Genomic DNA, 21,223 nt, shown 5'->3' on the forward strand with positions numbered 1-21,223 from the left:
TGAACTGCAAAAAGCACCCAAACTGGACAGTTTTATCTCCATCTCTCTGTTCAAAGACTCTGTCATGGACGCTCTTACTGACTGTTGTGGCTGCTTAGCGTGATGTAATGTTGTCTCTACCTTCTTGCCTTTGTGCTGTTGTCTGTATCCAATAATGTTTGTACCATGTTGTGCTGCTGCCATGTTGTGTTGCTACCATGTCGTTGTCATAATGTGTTACTATCATGTTGTGTTGTGTTGCTGCCATGCTATGTTGTTGTCTTAGGTCTCTCTTTATGTAGTGTTGTGGTGTCTCTTGCCGTGATGTATGTGTTGTCCTATATTTTATTTTTAGTCCCAGCCCCTGTCCTCGCAGGATGCCTTTTGCCTTTTGGAAGGACGTCATTGTAAATAAGAATTTGTTCTTAACTGACTTCCCTAGTTAAATAAAGGTTAAATACAATAAAAAAATTGTAAAACTCAAACATCTCCTCAAATGGTTGTTCACTTCTCTCTTACTTAGAAAGATGCCCTTAGTTGCAAAATCTTGGAAAGCATCCCAAACTTCCCAAGTTTTTGAAAAATCTTGGAAGGAGAATTTCTGGAATCAGGATAGAACAATCAGCAATCTTCCAACAGTCTTTCAGCCAGAACCTCTGAAAATCCTGGGAACTTTGTAAAGGTTTTGGTATTTAGTGGTCACAGTCTGATGAAACACCCCAGTTCACCTCTCCACTCTCCTCTCCCCTCATCCTCTCCAGAAGCGTCATCACTCCAGTGACTCCACGGTGTCTGGCAGGGACCGTAGCTACAGCACAGACTCAGTTGACAAACTGCCTAGCCGGCTGAGAGAGGGGCCCTGGCTGCAGGACATCTCTAACACCTTTCTCCAGCAGTATGTCCAGTACCTCCAGAGTATGGGCTTCATCCTGGTCCAGGTCAGGCCACAGTCCCCAGCGCGCAGGTACATCTTACTGACAGTCCAGTGGTCCTCAACTCTCTAAACTATACTAGTAACCTATCTTTCTACACCATACTAGTTCAAGTTTCAAGTTTATTTACTACATGTAATGAATACATTGGAAATCTAACTCACCCGATCTCTCAACCCAAAAAAAACACAATGAAAGCACAATACAACTCAGGGCAAATGTCCTCTTTCTCTGAGTTTCCCTCATATGATCCTTTATGTGACTGTGAGCAGAACTATGAGCACTATTCATCCATTAGTCATCAGATGTGTTGTGATCCCCTCCAAGCCCCCAATAGCCACAGCCCTCTGGTCATGCATGTGATATAACTACAGTAGACACTTAGCAGACACACACACGGACGGACGGACGGACGGACGGATGGACAGACGGACAGACACACACACACAGTACACTCTCTCTCTTTGTTTTTTTTCCCATCCCTGCTTAACCCCTAACCCTGCCTGTCTCTCTCCCTCCTCTCTCCCTGTAGCATCCCCAGGGCCCGGGCAGCCATGTTCAGCTCATTGTCGTCAGAGAGGCAGTCCTTCTCCTATAACAAAACCAGGAGCGAGGACAGCCCTAAGGTAAGTAGTGCTGATGCAAGCGTTGAGGATATTCACACACGTACACTGGCTAAAAGGCACACAGGGATATATTGACTCTGACGCTCTCTTCCTCTCTCTCTGACACACATACTCTCTCTCTCTCTTACTCACTCTATTCTCACACACACACACACACACACACACACACACACACACACACACACACACACACACACACACATAAACACACACCGCTTCATCATCAACTCTTGAGGTAATGTTGTTTTTCTCTGCAGAGCACAGGGTCGGATATTACCGCGTACTACCTCCAGAGGGCGCTGCCAGGGGGCATCGTATTGATGGAGCTTGCCTTTCAGGTGAATCTTTCGCTCGCTCTCTCTCTCTCTTTCAAAGGGGGTTTATTGGCATGGGGAAAATGTTGCCAAAGGAGTGAAATAAACACAAGTGAGTATACACAAGACAACACAAACAAAAAACGATACAAATTTAACTGTAAATATGGCACTCAAAAGGTAACATTTTAAGTGTTATTTTATCAGCTATGTGCAGTGTTTTAATTGTTTTGTTCTTTTGGGGGGGGGGAGTAGATCAGCTTTAATATTGTAGATAGATTATAGCTTCCATCAATGTGATTTTTTTTTTTTATATACACTGCTCAAAAAAATAAAGGGAACACTAAAATAACACATCCTAGATCTGAATGAATGAAATTATCTTATTAAATACTTTTTTCTTTACATAGATGAATGTGCTGACAAAAAATCACACAAAAATAATCAATTGAAATCCAATTTATCAACCCATGGAGGTCTGGATTTGGAGTCACACTCAAAATTAAAGTGGAAAACCACAATACAGGCTGATCCAACTTTGATGTAATGTTCTTAAAACAAGTCAAAATGAGGCTCAGTAGTGTGTGTGGCCTCCACGTGCCTGTATGACCTCCCTACAACGCCTGGGCATGCTCCTGATGAGGTGGCGGATGGTCTCCTGAGGGATCTCCTCCCAGACCTGGACTAAAGCATCAGCCAACTCCTGGACAGTCTGTGGTGCAACGTGGCGTTGGTGGATGGAGCGAGACATGATGTCCCAGATGTGCTCAATTGGATTCAGGTCTGGGGAACGGATGGGCCAGTCCATAGCATCAATGCCTTCCTCTTGCAGGAACTGCTGACACTCTCCAGCCACATGAGGTCTAGCATTGTCTTGCATTAGGAGGAACCCAGGGTAAGAAAATGTGGCAATAATGCATTCGATTTGGGAACTCAAGGAATTTTGATGTGGGACTTGTTAATGCATCCATTGCCATATCATGCTATTTATCAATAGCCATATTGAAGTGAATAGACATATGGAAACTCCTTAGTCATTTAGAACTGTAATTTCACAAGATAAGCTACAGTAGCACAGTGGGGCTTTCCATGTTCCTACAGACTGTTGTGGCAAGAGTGTTAGCTCCTCTGTTACAGGGGGGAATGCATGTACATCCTGTATGTTTTGCCAAGGTCTGCTGATACAGGCGGACAAACTGATCAAACAACAACTTAAGCAATGGGAAATATCAATTTTGAAACCTTTTCCAAGTAAGGGTATTTACAGTGATAGAAAAAAGGGGATATCAGCTCACATAGGTGAGGGAGTGTTTTGCATCTCACAATGGTTCTACGAGAAATGCCACCCCACACCATGACTGACTCACCGCCAAACCGGTCATGCTGGAGGATGTTGCAGGCAGCAGAACGTTCTCCACGGCGTCTCCAGACTCTGTCACGTCTGTCACATGTGCTCAGTGTGAACCTGCTTTCATCTGTGAAGTGCACAGGGCGCCAGTGGCGAATTTGCCAATCTTGGTGTTCTCTGGCAAATGCCAAATGTCCTGCATGGTGTTGTGCTGTAAGCACAACCCCCAACTGTGGGCGTCGGGCCCTCATACCACCCTCATGAAGTCTGTTTCTGAACGTTTGAGCAGACACATGCACATTTGTGGCCTGCTGGAGGTCATTTTGCAGGGCTCTGGCAGTGCTCCTCCTGCTCCTCCTTGCACAAAGGCGGAGGTAGCGGTCCTGCTGCTGGGTTGTTGCCCTCCTACGGCCTCCTCCACGTCTCCTGATGTACTGGCCTGTCTCCTGGTTGCGCCTCCATGCTCTGGACACTACGCTAACAGACACAGTAAACCTTCTTGCCACAGCTCGCATTGATGTGCCATCCTGGATGAGCTGCACTACCTGAGCCACTTGTGTGGGTTGTAGACTCCGTCTCATGCTACCACTAGAGTGAAAGCTCCGCCAGCATTCAAAAGTGACCAAAACATCAGCCAGGAAGCATTGGAACTGAGAAGTGGTCTGTGGTCACCACCTGCAGAACCACTCCTTTATTGGGGGTGTCTTGCTAATTGCCTATAATTTCCACCTGTTGTCTATTCCATTTGCACAACAGCATGTGAAATTTATTGTCAATCAGTGTTGCTTCCTAAGTGGACAGTTTGATTTCACAGAAGTGTGATTGACTTGGGGTTACATTGTGTTGTTTAAGTGTTCCCTTTATTTTTTTGAGCAGTGTATATACTACTGTTCAAAGGTTTGTGGTCATAAATGTCCTTGTTTTTGAAAAAAAAGCTAATTTTTTGTCAAACACCAGTCTCAACGTCAACAGTGAAGAGGCGACTCCGGGATGCTGGTCTTCTAGTCAGAGTTGCATAGAAAAAGCCATATCTCAACCTGGCCAATAAAAAGAAAAGATTAAGGTGGGCAAAAGAACACAGACACTGGACAGAGGAACTCTGCCTAGAAGGCTAGCATCCCAGAGTTGCCTCTTCACTGTTGACGTTGAGACTGGTGTTTTGCGGGTACTATTCAATGAAGCTTAGAGTTGAGGACTTGTGAGGCATCTGTTTCTCAAACTAGCCACACTAATGTACTTGTCCTCTTGCTCAGTTGTGCACCGGGGCCTTCCACTCCTCTTTCTATTCTGGTTAGGGCCAGTTTGCGCTGTTCTGTGAAGGGAGTAGTACACAAAGTTGTACGAAATCTTCAGTTTCTTGGCAATTTCTCGCATGGAATAGCCTTCATTTCTCAGATCAAGAATAGACTGACGAGTTTCAGATGAAAGTTCTTTGTTTCTGGCCGTTTTGAGCCTGTAAACGAACTCACAAATGCTGATGCTCCAGATACTCAACTTGCCTAAAGAAGGCCAATTTAATTGCTTCTTTAATCAGAACATTAGGTTTCAGCTGTGCTAACATAATTGCAAAATGGTTTTCTAGCCTTTTAAAATGATTAACTTGGATTAGCTAACACAAAGTGCCATTGGAACACAGGAGTGATGGTTGCTGATAATGGGCCTATGTAGGCCTATGTAGATATTCCATTAAAAATCTGTTGTTTCCAGCTACAATAGTCATTTACAACATTAACAATGTCAACACTGTATTGCTGATCATTTTGATGTTATTTTAATTGACAAAATGTGCTTTTCTTTCAAAAACAAGGCCATTTCTAAGTGACCCCAAACCTTTGAATGATAGTGTATATACACAGTACCAGTCAAAAGTTTGGACACACCTACTCATTCCAGGGTTTTTCTTTATTTTTACTATTTTCTACATTGTAGAATAATAGTGACGACATCAAAACTATGAAATAACATGGAATCATGTAGTAACCCAAAAAGTTTTAAACAAAATAAATATATTTTAGATTCTTCAAAGTAGCCACCCTTTGCCTTGATGACAGCTTTGCACACTCTTGGCATTTGCTCAACCAGCTTCATGAGGTAGTCACCTGGATTGCATTTAAATTAACAGGTGTGCCTTGTTAAAAGTACATTTGTGGAATTTCTTTCCTTTGTAATGCGTTTGAGCCAATCAGTTGTATTGTGACAAGGTAGGCGTGGTATACAGAAGATAGCCCTATTTGGTAAAAGACCAAGTCCATATTATGGCAAGAACAGCTCAAATAAGCAAAGAGAAATTACAGTCCATCATTGCTTTAAGACATGAAGGTCAGTCAATCTGGAAAATGTCAAGAACTTTGAAAGTTTCTTCAAGTGCAGTCGCAAAAACCATCAAGCGCTATGATGAAACTAGCTGTCATGAGGACCGCCACAGGAAAGGAAGACCCAGAGTTACCTCTGCTGCAGAGGATACGTTCATTAGAGTTAACTGCACCTCCGATTGCAGCCCAAATAAAAACTTCACAGAGTTCAAGTAACATACACATCTCAACATCAACTGTTCTGAGGAGACCGTGTGAATCAGGCCTTCATGGTTGAATTGTTGCAAAGAAATCACTACTAAACGACACCAATAAGAAGAAGACTTGCTTGGGCCAAGAAACACGTGCAATGGACATTATAAAGTTGGAAATCTGTCCTTTTGGTCTGATGAGTCCTTATCGATGTTTGGTTCCAACCACCGTGTCTTTGTGAGACACAGGGTAGGTGAACGGATGATCTCTGCATGTGTGGTTCCCACCGTGAGGCATGGAGGAGGATTTGTGATGGTGTGGTGGTGCTTTGCTGGTGACACTGTCAGTTATTTAGAATTCAAGGCAGACTTAACCAGCATGACTACCACAGCATTCTTCAGCGATACACCATCCTATCTGGTTTGTGCTTATTGGGACTATCATTTGTTCTTCAACAGGACAATGTCCCAAAACACACCTCCAGGCTGTGTTAGGGCAATCCGATGACCTGGCCTCCACAATCACCTGACCTCAACCCGTTTAGTTATTTCATTTTCAAATAACCGAAAGTGATAGGTTGTAATCTGAATAAAGGGAAAAAGGCCATTCTTGAACATTGGGTGAGACATTCTTACATCCGAGCTGGTTCTCCAGCAAATTAGTATGTATAACTTTTGTATGACTGAAGCCTTTAGTCAGAGGTCTAATGCTTTAATATTTCATAATTTCTGCTCCCCAAATTCATATTCATGATTTAAATAGGCCGTTTAATTTTGTCTGACTTGCCTTTCCAAATAAAATGGAATCTTTTTTGCTTACACAGTGCATTCAGAAAGTATTCAGACCCCTTCACTTTTTACACATTTTGTTACATTACAGCCTTATTCTAAAATGTATTAAATACATCCACATCAATCTACACACAATGCCCCATAAGGACAATGAGAAAACAGGTTTTTAGACATTTTTGCAAATGTATTAAAAATATACAACTGAATACCTTATTTACATTAGTATTCAGACCCTCTGCTACGAGACTCGGAATTGAGCTCAGTTGCATCCTGTATCCATTGGTCATCCTTGAGATGTTTCTACAACTTGACTGAACATGATTTGGAAAGGCACACACCTGTCTATATAAGGTCCCACAGTTGACAGTGCATCATGTCAGAGCAAAAACAAAGCCATGAGGTTGAAGGAATTGTCCATAGAGCTCCGAGGGTACAAGCGCCAGTGGGGGAAATCGAGGTCAGGGGGCAATGAGACGCAGACAGCAGGGGCTGGGCCCAGTCATGCCAGGGATGGTGGTGTAGATGAGGCTGGGCCTAGTCATGCCGGAGATGCTGAGGCTGGGCCTAGTCATGTTATGGATGGTGGTGTAGATGAGGCTGGGCCTAGTCAGGCTAGAGATGGTGGTGTAGATGAGGCTAGGCCTAGTCATGCTATGGAGGGTGGTGTAGATGAGGCTGGGTCTTGTCAGGTTATGCTAGTGGATGAGGAGAGTATAGTGGGTAAGAGACTAGGGGGGAGGAGGAGGGTGTCAAGCGGAAAAGAAAAAGGGGGAGAAGAAAGGAGGTGGAAGGGGAGATGCTGGTGTGGTCAAAGGCACCAAGGAACCTTTGCCTGGTGCTGGGGGGGAGGTCCTGACCAGAGAGGAAGGGGCAGGTGGTTAGGATGGGAGATGGAGATGAGGAGGAAAGTGAGTCTGAGGATGATGAGGCCTTTTTTTCCAGACTCCTCTTCAATGGGTCCGGAGCTGACAGCCAGTCAAGCAGAGGGGTCAAAGTACATGTTGAGGGAACTGACAAAGTTCCTGAATGAGACCAAGGGGAAAAAAGTTATTCTTGAGGGGTTTTTTTCTGATCCAAGAAAGTTTGTAAGATCAGTACAACATGCTATGAAAAATGAGGGGAGGGTGCTAGTCCTCTCACCCAGGAAATGGTTTAAGTTGAGGAAGTGGGTCACAACAGTGCGTAAGGGTCTACCTTCAGACACTGTTTAGATGAATAGTTTCTTTCTGGCACTGGGGCTTTTTGAGCTTTGCTATTGGTCTCTTTCTTTGCTGGCTTTTCTCCCACTTCTTATGGAGACTCTTCGGGTAGGCTTGCTCAATATAAATGGCACCAGAGATGTGGGAAAGAGGAGTGTGTTGGATGAATATGTAAAATAAAAAATTACAGGTGTTGTTTCTGCAGGAGACTCATAGTGATTTGGTGAATGAAGTCGATTGGGGGCTCTGGTGGAAAGGGGCAAGTGTGTTGAGCCATGGGACAAATTTTAGTGCATGGGTGGCAGTCCTTTTTGTACCGGGTCTGTCTAAATATTTGCTCCTCAAGAGGTGTGTAGGGGTAGGCTGCTTTTTGTAAAAGCAGACATTAACAACATGGGTTTTATCTTTATAAATGTGTATGCGCCTAACACAGGGAAAGAGAGGGGGGTTCTATTTGGGTGTCTTAGACAGAAATCGGGGAGAGCCTCATTCAGGGTCAGTGGGAGTGTTATGGGACATCATTAATCAGTTTGACCTAGTGGATGTTTGGAGAACTAAACAGCCCAACACAAGACAGTATACATGGGTAAAGGTTTTTGGGGCTAGGGTGCGTGCAGCCCGACTTGATCGTTTTTACCTGTCCAGGAATCGGAGCAATAGGCTGTTGGGCGCTACCTTTCTCCTTGTGGGGTTTTCGGATCATCACATAACCATGGCTCGGCTGTCTATTTCACCGGGGCCTCGGCAGGCATCCTATTGGAAGTTTAATGTAAAGCTCTTACAAGATGCCACTTTTTGCTCAGGTTTCCAGACTTTTTGGGAAAGGTGGGGGCAGCGAAGAGAGGAGTATGAGTCTCTGAGTCAATGGTGGGATGTGGGGAAAGTCCAAATTCAGCTTTTCTGTCAACAGTATACAACTGTCTCATCCTCAGAGGCTAGGAAAGTATTGAGGGAACTGGAGCGTAGTATTAGTGAGATGGAGGTAGAGATGGTGGGGCAAGGCAGTGTAGGCCTCCAGGCTAATTTAGCTGAATTACATAGGGACCTGGGCAGTTTTTTCCAGTTTAAAGCAAAGGGAGCACTTGTAAGAGCTACGTTCTCCATGCTGAAGGAGATGGATGCTCTCAGCTCCTCCTTCTTTGGTTTGGAAAGACAGAGCAGTGAAGCCAACGGTATGCATTGTCTACAGCTGTCTGATGGGCGGGTGATCTCTGTGATGGAGGAGGAGCGGGAGCAAACTGGAGTTTTATACTGAGTTGTATAGGGCAGAACTGTGTGATCCTATGTGTGCTCAGGTCTTGTTCGCAGAACTCCCTAAGCTCTCTCTGGCACAGCGGGATGAAATGGACATTCCTCTGTTGTCCCATGAACTGGCAGAGGCCGTAACCCAGATGTTCCCCGGCCATGCACCGGGGGTCGATGGACTCCCAGCGGAGTTTTATAGAAAATTCTGGGGAATAATTGGACTGGACTTCTTTTGCGTGTTGCGTGAATGCGTCGGGGTAGGAGAGTTGCCGATGAGCTGCCGTCGGGCGGCTCTGACTCTCCTGCCCAAAAAGGGGACTTGTGTGAACTTAAGAACTGAAGGCCTGTGGCATTACTCTGTGCGGACTACAAGATATTTGCCAAGGTCCTCTCTAACAGACTGAAGTCCCATCTGGACTCGATAGTACATAAGGACCAAACATATTTTGTACCAGGACGCTCAATCACGGACATCTTGTTCTTAATCAGGGACATGTTGGACTTGTCGAGAGGTTCTAATGTGAACTTTGGACTGGTCTCTTTAGATCAAGAGAAGGCTGTTGATAGAGTGGAACATGAGTATCTGTTTAATGTGATTTTTGGGTTTGGGGAAAAGTTTTTGACCTTTGTGAAGATCAGTAGTAGGCCAGTCTGTGTGAGACGCAGCATTCGACAAGGATGCCCTCTATTGGGGCAGTTGTATACACTAGTCATTGAGCCTTTTTTGGGCCTGCTACGCAGGAGACTGCAAGGAGTGTGCTGAACAGGCATGGGTGTGGTGACAGGCATAGCAGTGTCAGCGTATGGAGATGACGTTTCTGTGATGATCAGGATAGGCAGGCACTAGAGACTAGTCTGAAGGTGTACGAGGGAGCTTCGTCAGCTAAGGTAAACTGGGGCAAGAGCAAAGCTCTGTTATGTGGGGCATGGGGGGGTAGGGCCCATCCTCTGCTTCCAGGGGGTTTGCAGTGGGGTTGTGAAGGGCTTTAAATATTGTGGGTGTACATGGGCTCGGAGAGGTGGGTCAGGAAGAACTGGGAGGGGCTGTCACAGGCAGTGGTGTCAAGACTGGCCAGGTGGAGGTGAGTCCTGTCCCAAGTGTCATATAGAGGGAGGGTGCTGATAATCAACAACCTGGTGGCATCTTCCCTGTGGCTTCTACACCTGCATTGCTTGCTGTTTGGGGTTTTAGGCTGGGTTTCTGTACAGCACTTTGAGATATCAGCTGATGTAAGAAGGGCTATATAAATACATTTGATTTGATTTGATAAACTGGCTGTCCTCAACCCCCCCGCCGGTCTGCTCACAGACCTGCAATGCATGCTGGTGGACTTTTTCTGGTCGCGCCATCACTGGCTGAGGGCGGCAGTGTTGTACATGACCGTCCACGAAGAAGGACAGGGCCTGGTGGAACTGGAGAGCTGGGTGGCGGTGCAGAGACTGCTGTACCATACTGATGTCGGCTGGAGGGAACCAGCATGCGAGCTGCTCAGGAGAGCTGGCAGATTAGGGTTGGACTGGCAGCTATTCCTCATGAGGTTGGAGGGGCTAAGTACAACAGGTCTCTGATTTTTTCTCTGCAGTGCTGAGGGCCTGGCAGCTGCAAAGGCCCACACGAGAAGGGGGTGTGGAGCCTGGGCTGTGGGTGTGGGAGGAGCCTATCTTCCACAACCCAGCCATCCCTTTGAGATTGGTTCAGTCGGTTGGGTTGGGGGTGTTTTTTACTGTTGGGATGTTTATAATGGGGTACAGGTATTCAAATAAGGAGAAGGCCTTATGTGATTTGTTGAATTTTCGGTTTGCTCAGGCAAAGTTGACTATTTGGATAAAAAGGAAGAACAGGGTCAAAGGTGGGGGGATAACAGACCCTTTACTATTATTTAATGGGATGGTCTCTGTGCACCTTAGGGTAGAATTTGAGTTCTATAAAATGGTAAAAAGTGTGGAGATGTTTCAGGAGATATGGTGTGTTGGGGGGGCTGTCTGCAAAGCTGGGGAAGATGTTTTGGAAATACAGTTGTAGAAGTGGTGAGGTTTTTTGGTTATATATGATGTGTGGTGTGTTTTTTATTGTTGTGTGGTAGAGGGAAAGGTGAGTATGGTACATGTATGCAGTACAGGATATATTTTGGTGTTTTATTTTAAGGGTGGTGGGCTTAATGAAATGAGAATGTTTAATTAAAGAAAGACAAAGTCAAGTCTCTCTCATGCACTCTCTCTTGCACGCTCTCTCTCTCTCGCGCTCTCTCTCTCTCTCGCGCTCTCTCTCTCTCGCGCTCTCTCTCTCTCTCGCGCTCTCTCTCTCTCGCGCTCTCTCTCTCGCGCTCTCTCTCGCTCTCCCTCTCTCTTTCGCGCTCTCTCTCGCTCTCCCTCTCTCTTTCGCACTCTCGCGCTCTCTCTCGCGCTCTCTCTCTCTAGCACTCTCTCTCGCGCTCTCTCTCTCTAGCACTCTCTCTCGCACTCTCTCTCTCTAGCACTCTCTCGCACTCTCTCTCTAGCACTCTCTCTCGCGCCTCTCTATCTATGTGTGTGTGTCTCTTACTCCATATTACACATTCACCCCTCTTACTCCATTAGCTTAACATGGGCCTCAGGTTTAGATTATGTGCCATCATTATGTGCAATTTGACTCAAGGCCTTAAAGACGGAAGAGTTTAGTTGAAATGGGTCTTTCCTACTGAGTATTTTGTGCATCATTCTCTCAGTGTAGGAGATGTGTTTAGAACAGTTTGTCATTGTAACCACACACCCACCACATTATAATTCATGAGTAATGATATCTGTTGAGCCCTGAGTAGTATAGTAGCACAGTGTATGATATTCTATCCAGTATATCATCTCTCTCCTTCTCTCTCTCTCAATCTCTCTCTCTCTCTCTCTCTCTCTCTCTCTCTCTCTCTCAGGGTTGTTACTTCTGTGTGAAGCAGTATGCTCTGGAGTGTTCACTCATCCCCATGGGACAGACCGTCAACTCTCAGGTAACATTATGGCATCGCTATCTCTGGTGCTGTAAGTTCGACCACAGAGCCGGGCCCAATAATCCAGGCCATAGCCTCCTCTAGGTATGTATGGGGCTGAGAAAAGAAGGATGATTAAAGAGAGAGACAGATAAGATCTTGTAATCAGCTTGGTTCCACACATCTTTCTGTATCATCATGGTGACTTTACACCTCCCTGGCTATGGTGTGATTCACTTGAATCGCTCGTCCTCCCTCCCTTCCCCTCTATCCATCCATCCATCCATCCTCCATCTCTTTATCGCTATCTCCTGGGACTCACAGTTGTCTCTCTCTCTCTCTGCTCTCTCTCTGTCTCTCTCTGTCTCTCTCTGTCTCTCTCTCTCTCTGTCTCTCTCTCTCTGTCTCTCTCTGTCTCTCTCTGTCTCTCTCTCTCTGTCTCTCTCTCTCCTGTCTCTCTCTGTCTCTCTCTGTCTGTCTATAAAGCTGGAGTGTGTCCAGGTTTTGCTCTAAATGAGGCGTAATTCAGTGTAAAGATGTGTAAACGACTGCTGTGTGTTTGCTGAGCGTCTCCAGATGTTGTATCTCAGCTGGGAGGGAGGGTAAGCCCCAACAGATGCCTAACTCTCATCAGCATCTGGCCATCTACAACTATAAAGCCATCTGAAGTATTTTTTGTTATTGTTGCCATTTGTTTGTTTGTAAATGTGTGTGCTAGAAGCCAGAATCTAAATAATGAGTGATTGGCGTAGTACTAAACACTCATTTTAGTGTCTGACTCTTTCAGTTGTAACATTTCTGTTGAAATGACATACAACACACATACAACTAGATTGCCAAGAGAGATTTGAAACAGCCTTTCCTCCTTTTCCTTCTCAAGCCAAACTGTCTTATTATATGAAAGAAATCCATGGACTCATTTTGCAAAACATCCTTTTCTCGTCTTTTATTAGTTTTTCATAATGATTGCTAGCCATATACTGTATATGGTTTTCTAATCGAAAAAAAACATTATTGTACTCCTAACCCATATATTTCATGCTGGTAATTGCTTTGCCATGTAAACTATTAGGCAGAGTGTAGTGTGTGGGGTGAGTGATTAGCTACTGCAGCAGTCTGCCCACTCTTTCAACAGAGCTAATGGACTGTGGTGTGGACTAGGGAGATGGCGAGATGGAGCTTGCAGCGGTAGGTCTGGTCTGAACTCTTATGTACTAGACTAATGGCTGTGCTCAGCACTGCATACAGTGTACAGACTGACCCTGTGTTGTTAGAGAGATCTGTTTACCATGTAGCCTCTCTCTGGCTCTGGCTAGCTCGGTCTTTCTCGCTCCCTATATTTCTTTCTCCTCTCTCTTTTTCTTTCTTTCTTTCGTCATCTCACTCCCTTTCTAGCTCTCATTTTCCTGTTTCTTTCGCTCATCTCTCCTCCTTGTGATGGATCAGTTTTCAGGTTGTGAGATGACTGTTATTTAATAGGATACAGACAGACAGGCAGAGAACAAGGTGTCACTGTCATGCTCACCGTTTCCCCTCAACGTGTTGGTAACTGTCTCAAAGTGACGTATGTTAGTCTGAGCAGACAGAGTGAGAGAGCGTTCTCTTTAATCACAGTGATTAGAGTTTGAGAAGAGCCATGGCTGTTGCAGAGTCCATCTCGATGCACAGCAGGGTGGTAGACATGTCTGTTAAGCTCTGGAGCAGATGAGTGAGTGGAGCGAGAGATTGTGTGTGTGTGTGTGTGTGTGTGTGTATGTATGTGTGGTGTGTGTGTGTGTGTGTGTGTGTGTGTGTGTGGTTTATAATTGGACTCTGTCAGCCTCAGTTCTCCTCAGTGTTGACTGTTGTCTTCGTGGCCTGTCTGACCTGGTCACGCTTGGTGCTCACACACACTAGTTTGTCACCTCTCTCTTCTAGATCATTCTAATCGTATTAATGTGAGTATGTAGCAACACAATGAGTTTGTAGGTGTTTTAGAGCTTATTTTTATAGGCACTAACTCCGCCATGGCTCTTTGGCCTATGGGGAAATTAATGTTTTTTGGGGGATAAAACGGTCTTTTACAAAACGTATAAGATCTCTTAAGCCTGTGTTAACCTCAGACCTTATTTTATGTGTTTATCCCAAAACCCCATTATTTCCCCATCCATTTCCCCATAGGGATGACCAACGAATCAGAGGTAACTCATTTCCGTTTTTTAGGACTACGAGCTGGGGAGCTCTATTCTGACAATTGTCTTTTGTCTGTCTCATGTTCTTTGTTTGTCCATTTCCTTTCCTTCTGTGTGTGTCTGTGCATACCTCTGTGTATGTTTCTGTGCGTATCTGTCTGTGTCTGTCTAGTCCCATCTCATGTCCTCTCTTCATCAGGGCTCCTTCCTCACCTCAAAACTTTTCCATCTAAAGCCATTCCCTGATGCCACACCAGTCTCTGACTCTGCAGTATGTCACAGAACCCTTAGGGCCGGGGTGTCTCCCCCCTCTCTGCTTGCTGCAATGTCCCCTGATCCCTCTATCTAGTTTCTTTCGCTCTCCTTTCTTTCTTTCTTTCTTTCTTTCTTTCTTTCTTTCTTTCTTTCTTTCTTTCTGAGGAATGGTGATAGATTCAATCAGACAGAGGAAGCCATCTTCAGTGCAGCCTGGTGGAGCTCTGGGCTCCAATGTCATACTTCCCTACATGTTCTGTTCTGCTGTGACTTTTGGGTTCATCTCAGTCTACATCTTCATCTTACTGCTGGGCCAAACTGGCCAGAATGATGCTGAGCTTTGATTTGCTGTCTGCCTGTGGGTCATTGTGACCCTCCCTCCAAGCTCTTCTTGTATCAGTCTGTGTTTGTCATGCAGCTGGTGAATAAACTAGCCTAAATGCTGCTCTTTTTGCAGAATACTTACTGTTACTGTCTTTCCCTGTGTTTTTCTTTGCAGCTCAAGTCTGGAATGAGCAATCTTCTGACTTCCCCTGTCTTATTCAAGCATCTGTATGTGATTTCTTTAGTACATTTATGAGTTCAAACTTCGTCACCTGTTCTGGGGTCTTGTGAGTTGGTGACCCATTGGTCCAAGGATTTGGGATCTTCTTCAAGCCTTCTGATATGCTCTAATCATCTCCGTGTCTGGCCCCGCCTTCCTTTCTCTCGCGCTCTACTCCAATCAACTCGTATGTGTTTTCTCTGCTTCCTGGATGGCCTCGATGATTAAGAATCCTCTGTATTATCGATTTTTGCAGCTCTAATCCACTGTCATCCTCTGTCGTTGTTGTAATGTAAAGTGTCTCTCTGTAGTAGAAAATATCTTTGCTATACCAATAATTTACTTTTTAACAAAGTTATATACGTTTAACCTCCTCTTTGCTAGCACCTGTGAACAGTTTGAAAAGTTTAGCATGAATATTAGTACGTTCAAGTAAGTTTGAAAGGTATAACCAAAATAGTTTTTAGTTCAGAATGGCAGTTGGTAAATGCCTGAGCAATTAATTCACAGTGTTGACCCAGCAGTTAACAGGTCCCTAATAAATGTGTTGGATTAAATAGTAACATAATTATATAGTATTATTAATAGTGTATCTCTGTGGTTTCACTGCTAAAGGGCAGTTTGTCCCCTAATCGCTTCAGTGGTCTTGTTGGCTCAGGAGTCAGAGGTTTCAGTTAATTAGGCTCCAGATCTCTCAATCTCCACTAGGGAACACTGACCAACAGAACCATTAAACCGCTTTGTACCAGCCTGTTCCAACTTCTGACATTACACTACTACAATGTTCTAGCCTTCAATCTCTTCTACAGTCTATACCACTGGAGAAATGTACTCTCTGTTTTCTGGGCTTTTATTTTATTGAAGGTGTCTGCCCTAGCACAAACTAAAATGGCTAAGTCTGGTACAAAACGTTCACTTCTTCAGAGAGGTGGTGAAAGGTTCGACTCGTTACCTTGACTTTAAAAGGAAAAGAAAATAACTGTTTCTTGATGTGTAATGAATGCCTCTTGACTAGTACTGGCATTAAATGAACACTTATGTTGTTTTTTCGCTTACTCTTTGATTTGATAAGACCTATTTGCATTTGTTCCAGGCAAATGATCAAGATGAAAGCAGCAGCAGTAATAGCATTTACCCTCCATCCCCCTCCAAACACCCCTCTCTGAACCGCAGCTCCTCGTATTGTGTTGTAATCACTGCATGCTCCAGTCTTTCACCTCAATCATTAGCATTTTGCCATTAATGCTTTTGTAAGCCTCCGCTTTGATGTTGGATTTAATTAAATAAGATACAATTATGAAGTTGATTGATATCACAGTTGCTTACAATAGCCTCTCAAAGGAGGGGTGGTAGTAGAGGAGTAGAAGCACTTTAAGTGGATGCCACCACAGATTGGGCGGATACAAACAGACAGACAATGGGCTCTGAGAACGGCTGAAACAGCAGGGAGGTTTTCCTACCGATGTAGACGACTTTAATGGGTCTGCTATTACTATTAGACACTAGATGGATAGCAATGCAGAGAGAGGGAGAGGAGCTAGGCCTAACTTCAAAACATGTATTATTAAACATTGAATTGTGCATATGATACTGCCAATACTGGCTTGATATTAATTCAGATGATTGTGTGAATGGTAGGTCATGAGATCCTCTTCCTCTGGATGAGGTGTGTGTGTGTGTGTGTGTGTGTGTGTGTGTGTGTGTGTGTGTGTGTGTGTGTGTGTGTGTGTGTGTCCGATCTCATTCCCACAGCCCTTACAGAAATCTGTAGTGAGTGTCTACACTGTGTCGCCCTCTCTCCTCCAGCTCTCCATGCTCTTCACAGAGGAGTGTGATAAGGTGATTGGCCTGATGCATGTGCACTCGTTCAGCTATGACTTCCACCTACGGGTGGTTCACCAGTCCCTCGTGGGCTGTCACATGACCCTGCAGCAGGGATACCGGCTGACCGGCTTCCTGGAGGACTTCATAGCTCATCACCCTGACATCCCCAAGTTCAGACGAAACCACGTCTTCCAGGGTGAGTCTGACTCAACCCACCTAAACAACTAAATCCTGAAAAGAGTCCCAGCAGTATGTATAAGGCCAGAATTAAAACCAACACAGATCAACAACCTGTGCTTTGTAGTTGACTTTTAAATGTGATTTCTGCTTGAGCTGAACAGTTAGCATGATCTCCATTGACATCTGGGAAATTGTATCATGGCGCCGGAGAAGATGGCTGACATTTAATGTGCTCCTAAATAGAGGTCGACCGATTATGATTTTTCAACGCCGATACCGATTATTGGAGGACACAATCGGGCCGATGCCGATTAATCGGACGATTTTTATTTATTTTATTATTGTTATTTTTTGTCCTTTTTTTTTTTTAAATTATTTTTTATTTTTTCCATTTATTTGTAATAATGACAATTACAACAATACTGAATGAACACTTATTTTAACTTAATATAATACATAAATACTATCAATTTAGCCTCAAATAAATAATGAAACATGTTCAAGTTGGTTTAAATAATGCAAAAACAAAGTGTTGGAGAAGAAAGTAAAAGTGCAATATGTGCCATGTAAAAAAGCTAACGTTTAAGTTCCTTGCTCAGAACATGAGAGCATATGAAAGCTGGTGGTTCCTTTTAACATGAGTCTTCAATATTCCCAGGTAAGAAGTTTTAGGTTGTAGTTATTATAGGACTATTTCTCTCTATACGATTTGTATTTCATATACCTTTGACTATTGGATGTTCTTATAGGCACTTTAGTATTGCCAGTGCAACAGTATAGCTTCCGTCCCTCTCCTCGATCGAACCAGGAACACATCGACAACAGCCACCCTCGAAGCAGCGTTACCCATGTAGAGCAAGGGGAACAACTACTCCAAGTCTCAGACCGAGTGACGCTTGTAACGCTATTAGCGCGCACCCGCTGACTAGCTAGCCATTTCACATCGGTTACACCAGCCTAATCTTGGGAGTTGATAGGCTTGAAGTCAAAAACAGCGCAAGGCTTGATGAATTGCGAAGAGCTGCTGGCAAAACGCACGAAGGTGCTGTTTGAATGAATGCTTACGAGCCTGCTGCTGCCTACCATCGCTCAGTCAGACTGCTCTATCAAATATCAAATCATATACTTAATTATAACATAATAACACACAGAAATACGAGCCTTTGGTCATTAATATGGTCGAATCCGTATTTTATCTAACGGGTGGCATCCCTAAGTCTAAATATTCCTGTTATTTGCACAACCTTCAATGTTATGTCATAATTATGTACAATTCTGGCAAATTAATTACGGCCTTTGTTAGGAATAAATGGACTTCACACAGTGCGCAATGAGCCAGGTGGCCCAAACTGCTGTATATACCCTGACTGCTTGCACAGAACGCTAGAGAAGTGACACAAATTCATGTTAGCAGGCAATATTAACCTGTTGGGGCAGTATTGACACGGCTGGATAAAAAACATACCCGATTTAATCTGGTTACCACTCCTACCCAGTAACTAGAATATGCATATACTTATTACATATGGATAGAAAACACCCTAAATTTTCTAAAACTGTTTGAATGGTGTCTGTGAGTATAACAGAACTCAAATGGCAGGTCAAAACCTGAGAGATTCCTTTACAGGAAGTGGCCTGTCTGACCATTTCTTGAACTTCTTTTCCATCTCTATCATTTACTAAGGATCTCTGCTCTAACGTGACACTTCCCACGTCGTCCATAGGCGCTCAGAGCCCGGGAAAAAACAGAATGTCGTCATTCCAGCCGCAGGCTGAAACACATTATCGTATTTCTCAAGTGGCCGATCAAGGGACACTGGCCTTATGCGCGTGACCCCGACCGCCCCCGCCTTTGGGATTTTTTCCTCTGTTTGCCGAAAAGGAGATTCCCTGTCGGAATATTATCGCTTTTCTACGAGAAAAGTGTCGTAAAAATTGATTTTAAACAGCGGTTGACATGCTTCGAAGTACGGTAATGGAATATTTCGAATTTTATTGTCACGAATTGCGCCATGCGCACGACACTTCTTTACTATTTCGGATAGTGTCTGGAACGCACGAACAAAACGCCGCTATTCGGATATAACGATGGATTATTTTGGACCAAACCAACATTTGTTATTGAAGTAGCAGTCCTGGGTGTGCATTCTGACGAAGACAACAAAAGGTAATGAAACTTTTATAATAGTAAATATGATTATGGTGAGTGCTAAACTTGCCGGGTGTCTAAATGGCGAGCCCGTGATGCCTGGGCTATGTACTTAGAATATTGCAAAATGTGCTTTCACCAAAAAGCTATTTTAAAATCGGACATATCGAGTGCATAGAGGAGGTCTGTATCTATAATTCTTAAAATAATTGTTATTCTTTTTGTGAACGTTTATCGTGAGTAATTTAGTAAAATGTTAGCGAATTCCCCGGAAGTTTGCGGGGGGTATGCTAGTTCTGAACGTCACATGCTAATGTAAACAGCTGGTTTTTGATATAAATATGAACTTGATTGAACAAAACATGCATGTATTGTATAACATAATGTCCTAGGGTTGTCATCTGATGAAGATCATCAAAGGTGAGTGCTGCATTTAGCTGTCTTCTGGGTTTTGGTGACATTATATGCTGGCTTGAAAAATGGGTGTCTGATTATTTCTGGCTTGGTACTCTGCTGACATAATCTAATGTTTTGCTTTCGTTGTAAAGCCTTTTTGAAATCGGACAGTGTGGTTAGATTAACGAGAGTCGTGTCTTTAAATGGCTGTAAAATAGTCATATGTTTGAGAAATTGAAGTAATAGGATTTTTAAGGTTTTGAAAATCGCGCCACAGGCTGGCAGTGGCTGTTACGTAGGTGGGACGCAAGCAGTTTAGACACCCGGCAAGTTTAGCACTCACCATAATCATATTTACTATTATAAAAGTTTGATTACCTTTTGTTGTCTTCGTCAGAATGCACTCCCAGGACTTCTACTTCAATAACAAATGTTGGTTTGGTCCCAAATAATCCATCGTTATATCCGAATAGCGGCGTTTTGTTCGTGCGTTCCAGAAACTATCCTAAAGGGTAAATAAGGGTCGTGCGCATGGCGCAATTCGTGACAAAAAAAATCTAAATATTCCATTACCGTACTTCGAAGCATGTCAACCGCTGTTTAAAATCAATTTTTATGCCATTTTTCTCGTAAAAAAGCGATAATATTCCGACCGGGAATCTCCTTTTAGGTAAACAGACAAAGGAAAAGAAAGCTTTCGGTCGACGCGGGCACGAGCCTGAGTCTCACAGTACTGTAAACAGCCACTACCCAAACGCGCTACTTTGTTTCAGCCAGAGCCTGCAAAGCCACGATTCAGCTTTTTGCCGCCTTCTGATAGACCATGTGAGCTGTAGAAAGTGTCACGTTATAGCAGAGATCCTTTGTAATTGATAGAGATGGCAAAGAAGTTCAAGAAATGGTCAGACAGTGTACTTCCTGTACAGAATCTTCTCAGGTTTTGACCTGCCATTTGAGTTCTGTTATACTCACAGACACCATTCAAACAGTTTTAGAAACTTTGGAGTGTTTTCTATCCAAAGCCAATAATTATATGCATATTCTAGTTACTGGGCAGGAGTAGTAACCAGATTAAATCGGGTACGTTTTTTATCCAGCCGTGTCAATACTGCCCCCTAGCCCTAACAGGTTAACGAGTCCGACGAGCCCGACGTGAAGGGCATACTGCTTTCCCAGGAACAGGCCCAAATCCCCGTCATTTGCGTGAAAAGAGGACGGAGGTTGGGCTGCCTTCTGAGAATTCATAGGTGATCGAATAGGCCCCCACTGCCTTCCGTTCTACTAGCTAACATGCAGTCATTGGAAAATAAAATAGACAACCTACGAGGAAGATTAAACTACTAACGGGACATTAAAAACTGTAATATCTTATGCTTCACGGAGTCGTGGCTGAACGACATTTTTACATTTTAGTCATTAGCAGACGCTCTTATCCAGAGCGACTTACAGTAGTGAATGCATACATTTCATACATTCTTTTCCCCCCGTACTGGTCCCCCGTGGGAATCGAACCCACAACCCTGCAAACACCATGCTCTAGCAACTGAGCCACACGCGACAACATTATCAACATAGGGCTGGCTGGTTATACGCTGTATCGGCAGGATAGAACAGCGGCGTCTGGTAAGACAAGGGGCGCGGACTATGTATATATGTAAACAACAGCTGGTGCAGGATATCTGAGGAAGTCTTGAGGTTTTGCTCGCCTGAGGTAGAGTATTTCATGGTAAGCTGTAGACCACACTATCTACCTAGAGAGTTTTCATCTGTATTTTCGTAGCTGTCTACATACCACAACAGACTGATGCT

The 21,223-nt window shown here is 44.0% G+C and overlaps 1 protein-coding gene across 1 annotated transcript in view; it reads left to right on the top strand.

Moving 5' to 3' along the window:
• Positions 1 to 21,223, top strand: part of LOC106560333 (KICSTOR complex protein SZT2) — a 188,366-nt gene that overhangs the window by 148,793 nt on the left and 18,350 nt on the right. The window contains 5 exon segments of the mRNA XM_082956975.1: positions 741 to 943; positions 1,444 to 1,537; positions 1,795 to 1,875; positions 11,842 to 11,916; positions 16,672 to 16,885. Coding sequence (XP_082813101.1) covers positions 741 to 943; positions 1,444 to 1,537; positions 1,795 to 1,875; positions 11,842 to 11,916; positions 16,672 to 16,885 — 667 coding nt within the window.

The sequence above is a fragment of the Salmo salar genome, chromosome 10, assembly GCF_965601325.2.
Source record: "Salmo salar chromosome 10, fSalSal1, whole genome shotgun sequence".
Lineage (NCBI taxonomy): Eukaryota > Metazoa > Chordata > Actinopteri > Salmoniformes > Salmonidae > Salmo > Salmo salar.